At 42.2% G+C, this 20,571-nt stretch overlaps 1 protein-coding gene across 1 annotated transcript in view; it reads right to left on the reverse strand.

Annotated features, from left to right (window-relative positions):
- Nucleotides 1-248: 248 nt before the first annotated feature.
- The window catches only part of Slc35d1 (solute carrier family 35 member D1), a 44,224-nt gene continuing 23,901 nt past the window's right edge, over nucleotides 249-20,571 (reverse strand). Inside the window, exons 9-13 of the mRNA XM_048351544.1 lie at nucleotides 18,410-18,477; nucleotides 17,331-17,409; nucleotides 13,901-13,983; nucleotides 2,616-3,395; nucleotides 249-2,573 (exon numbers count right to left, since the gene is read on the reverse strand). Of these exons, the coding sequence (XP_048207501.1) occupies nucleotides 3,287-3,395; nucleotides 13,901-13,983; nucleotides 17,331-17,409; nucleotides 18,410-18,477 (339 nt within the window). The 3' untranslated portion in view covers nucleotides 249-2,573; nucleotides 2,616-3,286. The remainder of the gene's footprint in view (nucleotides 2,574-2,615; nucleotides 3,396-13,900; nucleotides 13,984-17,330; nucleotides 17,410-18,409; nucleotides 18,478-20,571) is intronic.

Below are 20,571 nucleotides of genomic sequence, written 5' to 3' on the forward strand. Positions count from 1 at the left end.
CTTGTGTGGGTTTTGTCTTTGGCTTATTACTAGTAAAGCTGGGCTAAAAAAAACCCAAAACTAACAATGCAGCTTGAAATATCTCAAAAGCCTTTCTCAAATTTATTAGAACTATGCCAAAGACACTGGATAGTCAGAGATTCTTTCTGTAAGGCATTAGAATGGAAAACAGTATTCTCCCTATTAGTGAGCCTTTACCAACTAACCATTCTCATCTCTATGCATGTAGAAAAGAATTTCAATACATGTTTTCAAGAAAAAGTATTTATTTGATATCATTACAAAAATATGTAGGCACATAATTTTCACGTTTATGTCACCTGATTTACATACCTCAATCCTCAGTACCTTTTAAAATTGGTAAATAGAATCTATGTTGAAAAAATATCATGAGAGGACATTTGTAGACAAAAATCCAAAAACATTTGAGAACAAAATAATCTCTAAAAAACATTTTTGTGAGACAGTAAATCTAACCAGTAGATTTCTTTTTAAAAGGTATTTTCAAAATAAACCTTAAAAAAAACAACAACAGTGCAAGAGTATCTCCTCATACCAGAGTAGCACCCTAACAGCACTAGAAGCCAGGCTTAGAAAACAAAGATGGTACCAGAAACTGAGATCCCAACATGACTAGATAGAAGGCAAGGGCATCAAACAGAATTCTATATAGATAGGAACCACAAAAGGTGACAGTGAAAACATCATTTTTTAAAGTAAATTGCTATTATGAAATGTGATTCTTCTGAGACAGACAAGTTTTCTTTCTTTACAATACACCAGCATTATGAAGTAATATTGTTCTTTTTTTGCCACATAAGTAGAATCGCCTACATCACACTATGGTGCCCATTACAATCAGGTTTTAGACAAAGAAAAGCAAATTGGGAGTACTGCCTTCTAAGCACTCACGGAGCAATGGAAAAGAGGGCCAGGCTTTTCAGGAAACACACTGAGAATCTTGTTTGCCTTTAGTCTCACCTTGTAATAGCCACAGCAGCAATGTCTACTTGACTTCCTAGTTATGTACTAAGCACCATGCTAAGTAATTTTATAGTCACAGCCTCATTCATCCTGAATACTTTTCCCTTTGGAAGGGAGAAATTGGTTATGGCCAATCTCAGAAGGAAGCAATACTGCATAGTTAAGGGAAATAGTGCAGCAGGGGAGGAAGATCAGAGGCTAGTCACAGGATTCTGAAAACTACTGCTATCTCAGCTGGAGGACTAACAGTGAGTAACAGTCATCTGTGATTGAACATGACTTTCCTTTGGGGCAGGGTACCCTAGAATCAGTGGCACTGAATACTGTACAAGAATTTCTGTTCACAAATCACCGGCTTCCTTTACCTGTTTCCCCTCTCAGTAAGGTTTGAGCAAGAACTGCATGCCATTCACTTGTTTCCTCAAACTTAGCAAAATGCCGGGCATACAACAGGAACTCCTTAAGTCTTCATTCAATGACAAGGTACTTATCAGAAAAACAAAGGCAGGACTTTGAGTCTAGGGTCCTCTTCCAACCCAGCACATGGAACACTGACTAGGAAGAACCTGCCTCACCCTACACCGACCAAACTTCATGTGGATTCCTCATACCGAGGCTTACAGGCTACTTGCAAATGCATCTTTTTAAGTACCTACTTGTAAGTTGTACCTACAAATGTAGTTTCTCCAATAGAAAAATCAAGGAACTTGGAATGTGGCCTTGTGGTAGAGTGCTCGCCTAGCATGCATGAAGCCCTCAGCACCACATACACAGATAAAACCAGAAGTGGTGCTGTGGCTCAAGTGGTAGAGTGCAAGCCTTGAGCAAAAGGAAGACAAGGACAGTGCTCAGGCCCTGAATTCAAACCCCAGGACTGGCAAAAAAAAGAGAGAGAGAAATCAAAATAAAAATATTCCTGGTCTCCTGTTGAGATACCAAAACTGTCTGGGTCTACACAGCCCAGTGAGTTCCAAACCCAAAGAAACAGGAGCTAATATGTGCATTAGTGCAAAGGTAGCCAACTGCCTGAATAAATGATGCTCACCTCAAGCCTTGCAGGTCCTTGAGCAAGCTACACAACTGTGTGTGAGCAAACACTTTGTCCCCAAGATGCAGTTGAAGCAATGCCCATTCACAAATTTCCTTCAGGACACGTACTGGTTGTGAAGCTGAACCAGGAGCAGAAGGTACAGACAGGGTTGTCCAAAGGACCGAGGTATGCTCATGCCACTTACCAGTCGTGTCCCCACACACCTCCCTTCAGAAATGAGTCTTGGTCAAACTGACCTGAGTATAAAGGAGTAGCAAACAGGCCCAGAGGAGATGGCATGGGGAGAGATGCTGGCCACCTTGCCCACCTGACACACGAGGAGAAGAAGAGTCAAGGTTGAGCTGCTGAGCTGATTATAAGACAGCTCCTCCCCTTGTGGCAGGGCAGATGCTCAAATGCCATGGATAGAGATTTGTAGTTTCTGAGAGCTCACCCAGTCACCTCACTCCTAGTCACATTCAGTTGCCTGAATGGATGAAAAGAACCAAGTTCTTATCTTCCCTCTGTCCCTGGGGCACAAGTGAGATTTTTCAGCCATCTTTCAAACACCACAGCATCCCCAGCACTCAACACTGACAACCCACAAGCCTCAGATGAATGAATGGACCAGATGAATAAATGAGTAAAAGGCTATCCCTTCATAAGCCAGTCTACATCACAGGGGAGGGAATGCTCTCTGCTCATCCCCAAGTGCTCAGGAAAGCAATACTCTTAAAAACCTCATGGACTTTGTGGATATATTTGTGTGTGTGTGTGTGTGTGTGTGTGTGTGTGTGTGTGTGCCAAAGTGGTTTTTGTCTTTGGCAAATGCAGTGATGACTTTAGAAAAGACAAATGTCAGCTGTTTGCTACATTTGGAGAAAGAGGCTAAACTACCTGCAGGCACCGTGGCAAGGGGACAGAGAAGGCTCCAGTTTGAACACATTATTTATGCAGCTCTCAGGGACACCTTGTTATCACACTAAGAAAGGAAAACATCTTCAAAACACTGTTGTTACATTGTCAGAATAGAAGACAAATAAATTAAAGGCCCAGTACATTATCCAGTCTGATATAAATTAATTCCAACAAACATACTTAAAATAGAATCAGTTTCTCTGATAAAATTTTAAAAGGCAGCAATCAATCCTTGGATTGTACAAGTGCAAAGGAACGCTCTCTCCCGTGGAATCACGACATCTCAGTATCTGCATGGGAAGTGCCAGTGTTCTGAACCATCAGAAGCTGGGGCAGGTACCAGAGTAGCCAGGTTCATACCGCTCCTTTTCCCTTCACGTCCAGCTTGTTACTGGCCTCTGACTGTTTGCTCAGCTGCTCTTCAGTGAACGTGATGTAAGAATACACCAGGCTGCCAGCAATGCTGCAAAATCAAACCACCGGGGAGGAGAAATGAGACATGATTGTTTTATAATACAACACCAAAAAGCTATACAAAACACATTCCATCAAGGGAATTTCTATCTATTCACATAATGGAATACTATGCATCCATTAAAATGAAAAGAGGCAATGGCTTAACGAGAAAAGATTTTATCAAACATTAAACATTGCCCAATCCTACCTCATTTAAGTGAACATGTACACCACAGAAAAGTCTGGAAGGAACAGACTAAGAATTTTAACAGTGACTTCTTTCCAACTAGAAGCAAGTTCACAGTGAAGAACTTTTTTTTTTTTTTTTTTTTTTTTTTGCCAGTGCTTGGACTCAGGGCCTGAGCACTGCCCTTGCGTTCTTTTTGCTCAAGGTTAGCACTCTGCCACTTGAGCCACAGCGCCACTTCTGGCCTTTTCTATATATGTGGTGCTGAGGAATCAAACCCAGGACTTCACGTATATGAGGCAACCACTCTTGCCACTAGGCCATATTCCCAGCCCCCGAAGAACTTTCATCTAAGCTCTCACCCTAAAGTAAGCAGGTCACAGGATACGACCAATAGTATTGCCAGAGGATTCTCTTCTTGAGGGACTGATTTCTCTGCAGCCTCTCTGATGAACTGAACCCACCTGGTTTTCAAGCCTCCTACCCATCACTGAACTGAAAGCAAGCTGGAGGAACTCCGGTGCCCAACACCCCTGCCTGCACCAGTGCTGTTCTCTGCTCTGTACCCAGATGCCACCCCAGGCTCCCTTGAGGCTCTGGGCAGCTGGGAGCGTGGGCTGAGACTCGGCTTTCAGATTTCCCTTCCCAGAACGTGGCTCCCAGCTTCCACCCCACCACAAGGCTCATAAACAGGTTGCTTATTTCCAATTCATGCTGCTTTCCTTTGGGCTGTGATAGTCCAGCCCCAGGCCAGCTAGAGCACCCACTGAAGTGAGTCTGAACAATGGGGAGACATACCTTGCCCCTTCTCCCACAGGTCCTGACACTGGCTCTTCGCTGCACCTGCTTACCCAACACTGCCCACCCTCAGAAACCTCAGTCACCCCCATGCAAAGCCTGCCATCTAACCTTCCCAGCCACACTGTGCCTGGAGGAATAATCAAATTGTGTTATAAGGTACACTATGTGCTTTGCATTTTACAAACATCTCCCACCACCACAATATTCCTCCAAGGCCAACAGCTCCACAAGGTACCCATTTTACAGAGGAGGGCACTGAGTCTTAGAGTCATACTTGTTCAGGGCATCTTAATGATGGGCCAGAACAAAGCCTCTCCTGGCCCTTATAACACTTGGTAGTTCCTGTTCCCTGTCTTTCAACTTTCCTCCTCAACCCTGTCATCTTCCCAACCCCCATTATTTTAGCTCTACAGTCTCCTGCATAGGCTCTCGCAACACTCTGTAGGAACAGTAACTGCTGAATTAAGTATCCAATTGACCCTGTGGGACACGCCCGGAACTAGCTGGCCCTGCCTGTTTCCTGGGGCCACGTGTGGCTAAGATGGCACCTGACAGTGAACCCGGAGGGGGTTCAGTGGGATCAGGACGCCTCTAGGATTGGTCCCCTGGCTCCCACCCTGACTGACAGCTCATGCCTCCCCTTACAGTCCCTAGATAGGTGCACACCCCTCCCATTCCTGCCGATCTTTGACCTGATTGGCTCCTGTGCCTTATATTAGTTACACATGTCTCCCCCCCCCCCCAATAAACAAGATCTTGCATCCACTTGACTCCCAGACGCATTTGATTGTCCTCCGGTGAGGGAGGGCTGGGTGCAGGAGGTCTGCTGGCTCATCTGGTCCGGGCGTGCCTTTCCCATCTCTCCTGCAGGTCCAGGGAGCGTGGGGGCTAAAAACCCTGACTGAACCCACTCAAAATCACGGGTCATGAAGCCACCCTTGAGCATGCCAATGTACACAAAGCTGCATCTTTTCCTTCACCGACTAGCTTGTTTTCTTTAGGACTTGACCTGATTTTCCCAGAAATAGTTGTTCTCTAACGCATCCCATGGATGACTTGCCCAGTAGCTGGGCTGGGACAACCAAAGGTTCATGGAAACCTTCAGGACTAAAGCTTAAAAATTCTTTGAGGGCCATGTGTACAGCCAGCCATAGACAGTTTCCTTGGCCTACAAAGTCGAAGCAAGCCTGACAGACCAGAGGTCTCTGTTAGGCCAGAGATGTGTTATTAATTAAAGAAAAGGTCATATAAGAACATGTGCCTTAATCTGCTCAAACTGCTATGAAAACAAAATAACAAACTGTGGGCCAGGCATAGTGACTCATGCCTGTAATCCCAGCCACTTGAATTTGAAAATCAGAAGATTGGAGGACATGTCTCAAGGCCAGCCTGGGGAAAAAACAAAAGCAATAGATAGCATATCTCAAAGGACAAATAGTACCTACCTGTAATCTCAGCTTACAGCACAGGTAAAACTACTATTTAGGCCAACCCTAGAGCAAAAGGCAAGAGATCCTATCTGAAAACAAAATATTAAAGCAAAAAAGAACAAGGGTGTGACTCCACAAGGCCCAAAACAAAACTAGCACAGAAACAAAAACACAAACAAAATCCATGCAAGAGAGCGCATACCACCACCTCCATGATCCAAACATCTCTACAGCCTTACCCCTAAACACCATCTCCTAGAGGGCCAGAACTTACACAGGTACTAGGAGGAACACAAACTGTCCTCAGAAAGGAAACATCAAGCAAGGGGGAAGCACTATTGTCAATGGCTATGCCACAGTTTGTTCAAATTGTATAAATTCCACCTTGACACAGCAACAAAATATGGTTACCAGTGTTTATAGAAATGGGAATCCATAAGCACAGGGGACATTCATCCATAAGCAGCCTTACTCTGTGTGTGTGTGTGTAGTGTGACAAGTATGCTCTGTAAAGGAATTATAAACTTGCTGTTAGCAGCTTTGGGGGGGGGGGGGACAGAAAGTTGAGGAGTGGGAGATTGCATTTGATACCAAATGATTCTAAACCAGTGTCTTTTACCACTTCCAATAATGTGTTTCTATGCTAGACCATACATCCTAAATACTAAAAGAGAAAAGAAAAGAGGATTATACCTATAATCCTACCTACTCAGGAGGTTGAGATTTGAGGACTGCACTTCAAAACCAGCCCTGGCAGAAAAGTCTGTGAAACTCTTTATCTCCAATAAACTACTCAGAAAAAGCCAGATGTGGTACTGTGGCTCAAGTGGTAGAGGACTAGCTTTAAATGGAAAAGCTAAAGGACTACACCGTGCCTGTGTTCAAGCCCCAGTATAGAAACATGCATATGTACACACAAGTGGGTTCATGCATGCACGAATGCACATGCACATATACACACACATACATACATATACAAACACACACACACGAAAATGATTACACAATCCTTAAAAAAGAAAAAAGCAATTTTCCATTTGCCCAACAGTAAGCGGGCCAGTAGGTATGCTGGGAATGTGTGTGTACACAGAGTCAGTGATAAGGTAGATTCATTTTACACAAACTGCCCAGGGAACTTCAGAACTTCAGAACAGGGGGGACAGAAAAATCTAACCCTTGCTAGTCAAAATCAGAAGAAAAAAGAAAGAACTGTTGGTACATATTCAGGTATCTTAAACAAGTTTGCTGTTGGGAAAAGACACCAACCAACCACTTTCAAAAAAAGAACCAAAACACCATGGCAGCGCCAAGTGTACTCCCTGACAGAGGCCTGCCGTGGCAGTGGTGGCTGGGAGAAGGGGGACACTGGAGCTATATCCTGGGCAGAACCCTGCCAGTCTCACTGCGAAGTGCTGCGCCTGCCTCCCCCTTCTGAACGTGCTGAATCTGCTCAGCTACAGCGGAGCTCCAATCCACTTCCAACTGTCCTCTCTCAACACACTGCCATGAACGTAACTCAGCAGCCCCCAGGTGTGACATGTGTGGCCTGAAAATGCTTTCTCGGTGGTTCAGGCTGTCTCTATCTCCTCTAACCACCAGCATGTGTCCAGGCAGGTGTCTCTGCCTTCTATAAATAAAATAATGCTGATCCCCATTCAAACCTATGAGCCAAGAATCTGACTCTCCCTAACAAACTTCATCCCTGCCAATAATTAACATTGGGTTTCCAGTGACAGTGACAGGGATCCCACCCCAACTCCCACTGCCAGGAGCCTTTTCCAGCCTCCTTCTGCCTCTAAACAGGGGGGATCTGGCACAGGATGGAGCACAGAACCAAGCTGTGGACTTTGTGACCCCCCCCACAGAGCCTCAGCCCTGGCCTGTGAACAGAGGCAATAGAGACACCATTAAACACGGGAGAAGCGACCACGTTAGAGACTCACTTGACACAGCAGTTATACAACCATGTGAGGCCACGTACGTCTCCAGAATTGTCCTGCAAAATCAATCTCTCAGTGAGCAACACACGGGCTGCACACTGCTCACCTTCCCGAGTCCCATCTACCGCCTGTAACCAGCTCCAGCCTTTGATTGAGACAATATGTAACAGCGGGTATAGCCACCCTCTCTTTCCTCCTCTCTAAATCCTACCATCTGAACAGGTTTCCTACCTCGTAAGGTCTCCTAAGTAACTCTTGGGACCATTTATTTCTAGCACAGCCCATATGAGCAGTGCCAGTCTGGACAGCTATGCTGTGATCCATGACACCAGCCCTGAAAGCTCTTTGGCGACAATGGTTAAAAATTGCTTGGTCATAGGAGTGCTGTTAATGCCAGATTAAGTGCCTAATGTTACCATAAATGCTATCTCTATGTCATGCCATCTCAATAAAAACTGTAACCTTCTAAGTAAGTGGCCCTCCCTTTTTTCTCTTTGTTTTATTTCTCGTCCATGTTGTTATTACCGTTTTTGAGACAGGGTCTTTCTCTACAGCCCTGATTGGCCACTTGGATCTTCCTGTCTCAGTCTCCCAACTGTTGGGATTACAGGAATATGTCACCATACTTGGCTTATTTACTTCCTTTACTATTTACCTCAAACTAACAGAACAAGAATTTCACTTGTTTTTATCTCCATTAATTTTCTTTTTCCCCTACTATAAGGAAAACTCTATCAGGACAAGGATTTTTGATTAGTTTGTATAGGCATGCTATTCCCTACCACCTAAAACAATGTCACAGACACCTACATATGCACTGATTTAAAAAAAAAAAAAGCAATCTTTCTGACTAAATTATAAACTCCTGAAGATAAAATTCACCGATGCACTGATTTTGCCATTCACTGATCAGTCACTCTAAATTATGTACCAAATGGGTCCAATCATGGTTTGGAGACAGGAATTAAAGACAAACCAGTGGTGAGGAGGAAGGTGAGGAGACTTGAGAATCTTGCAAAACTGAGCAAAGCCATCTTCATCTCATGTCCCCTTATAGAGCAGAATACCCAGCAAGTAGGACTTAGGGCTAGAATCTCAGCTCTGCTATGGGACTTGGGGCAACTCATTTTGCATCCCTCTTTCCTCACCATGGGAAATGGAGGTAGAGAATTAGTGGAATGGCATAATAAAGGAAGCAGTGTCACACCCTAGGACTCCACCAGCATTAGCTCTCAACTGCTGCCTTCCCAGATAGATACCTATGTATGTCATTCCCATTCTAAAATAAGTGCTGGTCTTTGCACACACTTTAAAAATAGAAGTGTTTAGTCAAAATTTTTGGCCAGAATATGAACCATTCCATCTGCCTAAGAGTCTTTGGAGTTCTCCCAGGAGTAAATTTAGAAAAAAAACACACAAGATTCCAACCCTTAACAAGAATATGTTTTAGCCAGGCACTGGGGCTCATGCCTATAAACCCTAGCTACTGAGGAGGCTGAGGGCTGGAAGATGATAGCTCAAAGCCAGACCAATTAGAAATTCCAATTTACCAGCAAAAAGCTGGACAAGCAAAACCAGACCAGTTAGGAAGGTCCATCTCCAATTTATCAGCAAAAAGTTGAGCTGGAGGTGTGACTCAAGTGGCAGAGCACCTACTATGAGCAAGAAAGTAGAGAAGAAGCATGAGAGGCTAAGTTCAAGCCCTGAAACTAGGGCACACACAAAGAAAAGAATATTTTGGGGGCTGGGAATATGGCCTAGTGGTAGAGTGCTTGCCTCGCATACATGAAGCCCTGGGTTTGACTCCTTAGCACCACATATATAGAAAAAGCCGGAAGTGTCACTATGGCTTAAGTGGAAGAGTGCTGCCTTGAGCAAAAAGAAGCCAGGGACAGTGCTCAGGCCCTAGTCAAGCCCCAAGACTGGCAAAAAAACAAGCAAAAAACATAGAATATTTTGCTTCATTATCTGACATGAGTCAATCAATGAATGCTCTTTGTACAATCAGAATTCTGGGAAGGTCTCATGTACATATGTAGGTTTGTAAAAGACTGCACTACAAAAAAGTTCAGGAAAAAGAGAACATAAGCCCAAATATTGTTTCCTACCCATTCTTACTGCTTAGAACTACTGTTTCAGAAGAAAAAAGTTTTCTCAGAAGCTTAAGAACAGTTTTTGCTTTTTTGACATCTTTAGTATCCAACACTAAAGGACATCCATCATTTTCTCATTGGACTCCCCCTTCCTTTTTTCTTTCCTACCTCTTAACAAGACCATCAACACAGGTCAGAGAAAATATACACTTTAATGTCTACCACACCTGGAAAGCTCTGCAAAGCAACCTCAGACCTCCTGACCACCTCCCTTCCTCAGGCCTTCATGGGTGACTCAGAGCACCCGAGGGGCATAAGCAGCCCACCATCTACAGATGAGAAACAAAGGTCATGTCAATACAGTATGGATAGCTAGGGGCAGATTCTACCACACAACACACACTTCTTGCGACACTTCAGTTCTCTTCTGTCATAAACTGATACATAACTAAGGAGGCTAGCTGGCCTCTATGACTGTTCAAAACTATAAGCTATTCTGAACAGTCATTTCATTGAGGAATAGGGCAAATATGCACATAAAGATGCAGAACTTCACTTATTATCAAGGAAATAGCAAAAAAATTTTAAAAAGCTAGATTCCAACCCTTAACAAGAATATGTTTCAACCAGGCACTGAAACAGGCTGAGGAGAACAGGAACTGAAAGACTGTAGCTCTTATCCCTACTCCACATGATAAGAAAGTTAAGTTTGGGGAATGTGAAATAAATGAGATAGCATTATAGATCTTTGTAATTTTAACTCTGCAATGGATTAAAATTAAAACAAGACAAACCCCCAACATCCTGAAAGGCAGGATATGAAGATACTAGATATCACCACATACTAGAACTCCCCTTTATATATGCAGGTAGATATACAAGAGTTAGGCCACTCTGGACTGAGATAGCAATTTCTTATTAAGTTGAAAATAAATTTACCATACAGCCTAGGAATTTCTTTCCTAGGCATTTAACACCAGTGGAATGAAAACTTCTCTTCCACACAAACTTCTAAACATTTTGCTTATAGTAGCTGACACAAAACAACAAACTGGAAATGATCCAAAAGTCTTTCAAAACAATGAAAGAACAAACTGTGATGTGTGTGGGTCAATAGATTAGTATTTAGCAATAAACTAAATGAACTAGTGACATAGGCAAAAACATTGCTGTGAACTCAAATGCAGTATGCTGAGTGAAAAAGCAGGACTTGAAAGCAAAATACATGACATTCTGAAAGCTATACAGAGAACAAAACATCCTTATAGGGGCCTGCGAGGGAGTAGGAAATACTAAATGCAAAAGAACATGAGGAAATTTGAGACTGTTTTATATCTCGATTGGGGTGGCAGGGATGGTGGTTACGAGACTGCATGTATTTGTCAAAACTCATAGCACTGCATACTAATTCACTTTTTTTAATACTAAAAGAAGATGAGCTCCAGAGTGTGGGTAGGGTTCTGGCTTAGGCAACAGTAAGCCTGGTGGCATCATTCTCTGGAAAGGCAACACTCTTCAGGCCTAAGGCACAGGCAGACTACAGAGGGAAACAAGCTGTCTACTCTGTTGCTTTTATTGGCTTGGCTGGGCACTGAGGTATTTGCTACCTGAGGAAAAGCATTTTCTTCAGGTGAGTTGGAGGCGGGCTTTCAACAAAGCCCAATGAAAACAGCCAGCGGCCTTCCTTCCACCAGAGAATACAAGTTGGATGGAGCCTGAAAAGCTACTGTGCAAGCCTCTTCCTCCTTCCTGAACTGGAATCACACAGAGAGGGCTTTTCAAACTTGCTTACAACAACAAAGGAACTAGAGTGCAGGGAAGCTGGATATCTCTAGTTAACCACAGGTTCCTTTAGCAATATAGTTCTTAAAGCCAGGCGTCAATGGGGCAAACTTGTAATCCTAACAATTTAAAAGACTGAGATCTGGAGGATCTTGGTTCAAGGCCATTCAAGGAAAAAAGTTCTCAAGACTAGAACTTCAACAAGCAAACACTTACCATCCCAGCTGCTCAGTGTGGGAAGCAGAAATAGGGAGGTTTGGGTTCAGGAAAACATGGGCAGAAAGCAAGAGTCTAGCTTTAAAACAACCAAGGTCTTGGGGTGTGGTTCAAGAGGTAGACCACCTGCCTAGCAAGTGAAGTGCCCTGAGTTGAAATTCCAGTACTGTGTAGAAGTGTAGAACAAAAGGTAGAGTGCCAGCTTTGAACAAAGAAAGCTAAGCAAGAGTAGTACAAGGCCCTGAGTTCAAACCCCCAGTATTAGCAAGACAAAAAATTTTTACTGAATTTATGTACTAGTTATAGATACTTAACTTTTCTTTTTTTTTTTTGGTCAGTCATGGAGCTTCAACTCAGGGCCTGAGCACTGTTCCTGACCTCTTTTGTTCAAGGGTACCCCTTTACCACAAGCCATTTCTGGGTTTTAAGTGGTTAATTGGAGATAAGAGTCTCATGGGGGGCTGGGAATATGGCCTAGTGGTAAAGTGCTTGCCTCGTATACATGAGGCCCTGGGTTCGATTCCTCAGCACCACATAGATATAGAAAAAAGCCGAAAGTGGCGCTGTGGCTCAAGAGACAGATTGCTAACCTTGAGCAAAAAGAAGCCGGGGACAGTGGTTAGGCCCTGAGTCCACGCCCCAGGACTGGCAACAAAAACAAAACAAAACAAACAAAGAGTCTCATGGGGACTTTTCTGCCCAGGCTGGCTTCAAACAACAATCCTCTGATCTCAGCCTTCGAAGTAACTAGGATTACAGGCATGAGCCACTGGCACCCAGCAACCCTTCTACTTTATAAAAAGACTTTTGAGCTGGAGATACCTAAACATGCAAACAAAAACTCTTACTTTACTGATTGCCATCATGTTTATTTATTTGAACAAGGAAAAAACTCAAATCATCTCTGAGTCAAGTCTATCTTTGTATTAGAATGAGTCTCTAATCCAGATTTTAGAAATATGTGGAATTCAGGGAACATTTCAAGTCAGAGCACATTCACTACATTACTCTTGGTATCCTAGCCATCCATTACCTACATTAATACAAGAACTGGTACTTAGCTACTCAGCAGTGAACAGATACTTTACATTCATTTAGGTTATTTCATTCTAACAACTCGAATGAGAAAGTTATTTTTTTTTATTATTATTATTTTTTTTGGCCAGTCCTGGGCCTTGGACTCAGGGCCTGAGCACTGTCCCTGGCTTCTTCCCGCTCAAGGCTAGCACTCTGCCACTTGAGTCACAGCGCTGCTTCTGGCCGTTTTCTGTATATGTGGTGCTGGGGAATCGAACCTAGGGCCTCGTGTATCCGAGGCAGGCACTCTTGCCACTAGGCTATATCCGCAGCCCCGAGAAAGTTATTTTTTTAATCCCCCTGACCTAAGGAAACTGGAATTCAGACAGGAGAAGCAATCACTTCCACGTCACACAGAAGACAAGCATCAGCTGCAACTCCAAAGGAGGTCTGACAGCCCCCCTACTTAGTCCTCAGCACCCACGCCCTATACCAATCCCTGTGACAATTACACACACACACACACACACACACACAGACACACACACACAACAAATGGTATTTTTCTCAAAAACACTAGATAATAGATAACAATGACAAATAAAAAGCACAAAAGGACAAAAATGAATTCATATTAACCTACTAATATTAATTAGTATTTAACCTACTAACTTTCATACAGACTCATAAGGAAGGTAGATGTTTTATCATTTTACATTTGAAGAAATAAAAGGCCAGACAGGTTATACAATTTGCTACAAATTAAAAAGATGATCCAACCAGGTACTGTAGCTTTATAGTTTCCAAAATGTTTTTAAAACAACCGAACAAGTCCACCACTAAATTAATAGCCCAACTATACTGTGACACTATTTGAGTGTCTAAACCCTATTTGTCAATGTGGTTATATTTAAATATTTTACTTGGGGAATGTGGCTTAGTGGCAGAGTGCTTGCCTAGCACGCATGAGGCCCTGGGTTCGATTACTCAGTATCACATAAACAAAAAAAAAAAAAAAAAAGGAGAAGAGTAAATATTTTACTTACCTTATATTTAAGCCAATGAAATTTGTCCATGTGAAAATATAATCTCCACCAAAGACCATTCCAATATAAGTTATTAATATATTCTAAAAAATGAATACAGTAATGAATAAGTATTTTAAGTGAATGCATATATGTATTCATACTGTGACTCAAATACCTATCCTTAAAATACAAAAACAAGCCAATAGTAACAACAAAAATCTATTAACAAGCCAGGTGCCAGCGGCTCACAACTGTCTTACCTACTCAGGAAGATGAGATCTGAGGATCACAATTCAAAGCCAGCCTGAGTAGGAAAGTCTATGAGACTCTCCTCTTCAATTAATTACCAAAAAACTAGAAGTGGAACTGTGGCTCAAGAAATAAAATTCTTGCCTTGAGGATAAAAGTTCAGGAGTCAGCCCCAGGCCTTGAGTTTGAGCCCTAAACCTTGTACCAAAACAAAACAAAACAAACAAACCAAAACACATCTACCATACACTGTGTGTTGGGTCCTGTGAATTACATGGGCCTGGTTCCCCCACTGTGGTTCCCCCACAAATGCTTTCACCAACATTGAAGAATGCTGACACAATCAGCAAATACCCCTAAGCCTGCACCACTGCTGATGGATGATTTTTAACTCCCACTAGGCTAACAGCTAGTGAGAAGAGAAGCAAGACTGCTTACAAGAAGCACCTTTCCCTAATTTTCTAAAAAGGAAGAAAGGGAATGGTGGGGACTTTACCAACATGAAGACTGCTTTTAGAAGAATCTTCCTTCAAATCTTACAAAAAAAGACATAAGCAGCCATTAGTCAGTATAATACTAATAAAAAACATTTCTGCTGACATTCTAAGGCATAATTATTTTTGGCTCCCTTTTAATTATCTTCAGACTATGAAAACAGAAAACAACTTTCTGAAGCTTAAACTTACCAGGAAACATGAGTTATCATCCTGCTAAATTAAAACTAAGACTTGAATTTTCATACTCTATAAAGTACCAGAGAATTATGTAGAAAATGAAGAGTGTCACACACCCACTGAGAACCTGGGGGCTCTGCCACATTAGGCCCATTAGACAGAAGGTGTAAAGTGCTACAATGTGACCTTTAAAATTATTTTTGTAATAAAATTAGCTTTGAGAAAGCATTTAAAAATATTTAAGCTTCTTCTAGATCTAAGAATGGTAACAGCAGGTCACTTTAGAACAACTCAAGTTACCCTGAGTTTCCCAACAAATATTCTTATTATGTGACAGAAGAAAAAAAGTATCAGATAATAGTAAACAAGGCCAGTAAGTATGCTGGTGGGAAAGTATGTGAATAGACTTAACTCTTCTTTGACTACAGAGAGCCAGTGATAAGGTAGACCAATGTATATAAACTGTTCAGAGAACTTCAGAACAGGAGAGTACACAAAAGCCAACCCTTCCTATTCAAAATCAGAAATTAGAAAAACTATAGATATTAGGGTATCTTAAATAAGTTTGCTTCCAGAAAAGAACTTGCCAAGAAATACAGGTGATCATCCTGTTAAGCTGAAACTGAAACTCTAATTTTCACACTCTAAGAATCATGTAGAAAATGAAGATTGCTACAAATGAAGATTTCTAGGCTCTACTTACAGACTGTGATTTGGTGTATGTGGGAACGGGCCTGGGAATATCCACTTTAAATATGTAAGTGACTTTCCTATCACACCAAAAGAGAAATAAAGGATCTGACCCTGCAAAGTTTGTGGGGTGGGCTTCTCAGATAGAGAAAGAACCTTAAAGCCCCTTAGGCTGAGGTGAAAAACTTATTGGCTGGAGGCTAATGAAAAAGGCCCCCAGTGGCCGTGAAGACAGTGACCAGCAAGGTCTGTGTGGACTCCCACCCGTCTGAACATACATTCTTCAGGAATGAGACTTAACAGCAGTGAGGAGCAAAAGCTACAGGGAACTAACCATACAACCTAGAGTCTTCCCTTCCCTCTACAGTATAAACGAAAACAAATCCCTCTGGACTGAGTAAATCTCGTTGGGTTGCTGGAATACCCTAGGAGGGTATCCATCAAAAGAAAAGAATTGTAGTAATATTCACCAAGCAATTCAATCAAGTAGGTTCAGTTACTTAAATTACATGTAGGATTTCCTGCACCTTCCTCCTCTCACTGCTGACCCATCAGGGTTAAGAAAGAAGCCCTCTTTTTCCCAAATGATAATGGATCCACCTCTTTGTGACTTGCCTTTTGTAGAAAGCACAGGAAGGCAAGTAAAGAATATTACAGGACCTGAGTTTAATCAGGATATAGAACTAATCAGGATATATACAACTAATGTATGCTATTTAAACAAGGAAGAAAGCAAATCTACTACGTTATTCACTTGGAATTCAAACATGCTATGGGCTCCATAATTAAAAAAAAAAAAAATGTGTGGGTCCTGTGGCTTAAACTCTGAATCTGAGAGCTGTCCCTAAGTTTTTATGATAAAGGCTAGCACCCTATCACTTGAGCCACAGCTCCACTTCAGGATTTTTTGGTAATTAGTAGGAGGTAAGAGTGTCTCATAGACTTTCCTGCACAGGCTGGCTTTGAACCACCATCCTTAGATGGCAGCTAAGCATGAGTCTCTGTAATCTTAAACCACCAAAAAAACACTGTTAGATGAAAAAGTCCTAAGGATTCAGTAAACTTTAGGTCAATATTCAACTCAACTTGGCTCTCTAGGCTGAAGACAAATGAGTACTACTCGAATAAAATGGATCAGGAGGGGATGACATCACTGGAAATGCAGACATGGTTTTGAAAGTAGGCCATTTAAGGTTTGGCTCAAGCATAGGAAAACTCCCGTGATTACTTCTTGGCAGGTATCCTGTCTGCACAGAACAGTAGAATTCAGCAAGCAGCCAACAGAACAGTTCTTGCTCTTTGGGGTTAAAGTAATCACTACTGAGGTATCTGTCTGTCCTGTCAGAAATAAGCCTAATCTCTTCCTGAACTTTTCTGCACAATGCTAGCCCTCTACAACTTTGAGCCACGACTCCACTTCCAGTTTTCTTCTGGTTAATTAGAGGTAAGTCACACTGAAGTTAGGGACTGGTGGCTCACACCTGTAATTTAATACTCAGGAGCTGAGTATTAGAGATCTGAGATCTGAGGATCATGGTTCAAAGCTAGCCCAGGGAGAAAAGTCCCTGAGACTCTTATCTCCAAGTGTCTACTTATAGGTAATTTAGCAATGATGAAAATGGTAAAGGGAAACTTTCTTATGTTAAAAGTAGAGGAAGGGACAACTGTTCTTTAACTCCTGGTTACAAAACTATCTCCACAGTTTGCCAAAGCAGTAAGCAGTATGGAAGGACATAAAGTATGGAAGGGACTGAAAAAAAAAGCCAGATTCTTTAGAGGCACAATTTTCAAATATAGCAGGTATCAAAAAGATAAAACTTTTTTTTCCATCTCACCTTAATACAGCCAACTATTGTAGTTGTAAGAGCAGAATTATACTGCGTGCAGAGTACTGTTGCATACATCAAGATAAACCTAGGATGGAGAAGAAGACAGTGGGTTATAAGCAAGCTCCCACTGCATTCTAGTAATCTCTAGCCATGAGAAACAGCCAGTCACTCTAACACACTCTATTCATGACCAACTATGACCTCACCACTGCTTACACTGTAGCTTTGAAAGTTTTTAAATTTCACTAAAGAGAAACGCATGCTTCCTATTTCCTGAGCAGGTATTTCTCCCTATTATACTCACCAAAACAAAAAGCTATCATTCATAACCATAACTACTCTTCAGAGATCATGCATCCCACTAACACACATAAGCCAAAGAGGAAGCTGGGGGCCCACAGACTCTGGCTCAGCTATGGACTGCCATGAGGACAATGTGATCTCCAAGAGAGGATCAAGGCAAGGCAGCTTCTTGAGGATGGAAGAAGAGCACATGAAAACTACTTTCAGATGGGATATGGGCTCTATTAACAGATAAGCCACAGCATTTCAACCTCTCACCTTTACATGGAGGCCACAGAACAGACGCATAGCTAAGGGAGCATCATGTCAACAGTGTTCTGTAGCCTCCAGGTATTGTGTGCAGGTCCAACCACTGTGTGCAGGTCCAGGCACACAGCAACCACACCAACTGATAATATCCCAATACAGAGGGGATAAGTAACATGCTTACAGAAAGCCTCTTGCCTTCACTCTTCTGGCAAGAAAACAACATGAAAGAGAAGAGTCAGCCCCAAATAAAAATGTTGCCACTGCCATCCACTACCTGTGTAAACTTAGATAATTTACCTAAGTTTTGAGCCTGTGGACTCAAAGGGAAGGAAGCACCAACACATGTCAAACAATCAATGCATATCAAGTTATAATGGGGCTTATTACACATACTAGGTCCTTTTCTCCACCCTACACTGTACTTCTGGATCAGTTCAGCAGCCTTGAGAGCAGGGCTGCTGCTGTAAAACCACTGGGATCTGGAGGTGACACATTCAGGATATGCAAGATAGAGAACCGTAGAAAAGGCTCACCCCATCACACAGGAGAGGGTAAATTGCAAAAGGAAGAGGGTGTCCGCCCAGCCATCAAACTCCATTGCCTGTAATACACAAGAAAGCATCTGATTTTAGAGCAAGTCCTCAAAATCAGCAATCATATGCATTAATAAACAAAAGCCTGCCTATGCATCTGCAACCAAAACAGACAGAGACACAGACACAGACACAGACACAGACACAGACACACACACACACACACACACACACACACACATTTCCCTGCATCATATAAAAGAATAATGTTCAAAATTTCAAATATATGGACTTGAAGAAATTTGCAGAAGGCTTCATCCTTTACAAAATGTAATGAAGGGAAGGCCACCAATGGCCCATGCCTGTAAATCCTGGCTACTCAGGAGGCTGAGATCTGAGGATCATGGTTCAGTTAGCCTAGGAAGGAAAGTCTGTGAGACTCTTGTCTTCAATTAACCACCAAAAGCTGGGAGTAGAGCTGTGGTTCAAGTCATAGTGTTAGCCTTGAACACAAAAGTTCAGGGAAGGGTTGAGGCCCTAAGTTCAAGCCATAGAACTGGCACCTAAAATACATACAAATGCATGTACATATGCACACACGTGTGTGTGTGTATGTAAGCAAAATGAAGGGAGATTTTATACTCTGATAAAAAGAAATATTTCTTTGATGGCACAAGTCACATCTACATACACTCAACATGTTCTACCAGATGGCTGTTAGTGTGTTAGTGATAAAGGCTTTGTCGAATATTAAAACACATTTCTTGATCCATTCACCTACTGAGGGGCATCTGGGTTGGTTCCATATTTTAGCAATGGTAAATTGTGCTGAGATGAACATGGTTGTGCTAGTACCTTTAGTGTTGTCTTGCTTGTGATCTTCTAAGTAAATGCCCAAAAGTGGGGTTGCTGGGTGATAGGTGAGCTCTAAGTTTAGCCTTTGAGAAACCTCCACACTGCTTTCCAGAGTGGGTGGACAGGGCTGGGAATACGGCCTAGTGGTAAAGTGCTCGCCTGGTATACATGAAGCCCTGGGTTCAATTCCTCAGCACCACATATATAGATAAAAAGCCAGAAGTGGTGCTGTGGCTCAAGTGGCAGAGTGCTAGCCTTGAGCAAGAAGCCAGGGACCGTGCTCAGGCCCTGAGTCCACACCCCAGGCCTGGCAACAAAAAAACAAAACAAAAATAAACACAGTGGTTGAACAACAGTGTAGTAGGGTTCCCTTTTGGCCACATCCCCGCCAGCATCTGTTGTTAGTTTTCTTAATGGCTATTCTTACTGGGGTCTCTCTTTAGCCCATTTATTAAGGGGGCAGTTGTTTCTTTAAAGATTTGTTCAGGGGGGAATTTTTTTTTTGAGTTCTAAGTATATTTTAGATATGAGGCCCTTGTCTGTTGTGTGGCCAGTGAAGATCTTCTCACATTCTGAGGACTTTTTATTTATCTTGCAAGCTATATCCTTTGCCATACAGAAGCTCTGCAGTTTGATGCAATCCTATTTGGATCAAGCAAATGTGGTACATACACACAATGGAATTATAAGCTTCTATAAGGAAGAATGACATTGCCCCATTCGTAAGGAAATGGAAAGACTAAGTGAAGTGAGCCAGACCCAAAGAAACACAGACTCTATAGTTTCCCTCAGTGGTAATAATTAGTGTATGTCTAGGATAGTCCTAGCAGAAGATCACAATAGCTCAATAGCTATGTACATACGGATACATGAGATGATGTTAAGTGAATGAACTCCAAGGTTTACCATTGTTGCTGTTATTTTCAATGTACTATGTGAAATTATGCCTTTTTCATTTGTTTTTCTTCTCTATGGTTTTACCTCTGATATCGCTGTAACTTATTTTGTTACCCTGGGTATGGCATATGTTTTTCAGATCCAGGGAAGGGAAGGGGAACATCAAAATGGAGAGACAAAGGGTAAAAGGTGAACCAACGCAACAGCAATACTTACAAGACAATATGCTGAAAACCAGCTATACAACTCCGGGGTGGGGAAGAGGGAATTGGGGAAGAGGGAAGGTGGGAGAAAAATGAGGGAGGAAGTAACAAGTTTGATAAGAAACATAATAACTGCCTTACTTATGAAACTGTAACCTCTATGTATACCACTTTGACAATAAATGAAATTTTAAAAAAAACAAACCC

Source organism: Perognathus longimembris, chromosome 7 (assembly GCF_023159225.1).
Source record: "Perognathus longimembris pacificus isolate PPM17 chromosome 7, ASM2315922v1, whole genome shotgun sequence".
NCBI lineage: Eukaryota > Metazoa > Chordata > Mammalia > Rodentia > Heteromyidae > Perognathus > Perognathus longimembris.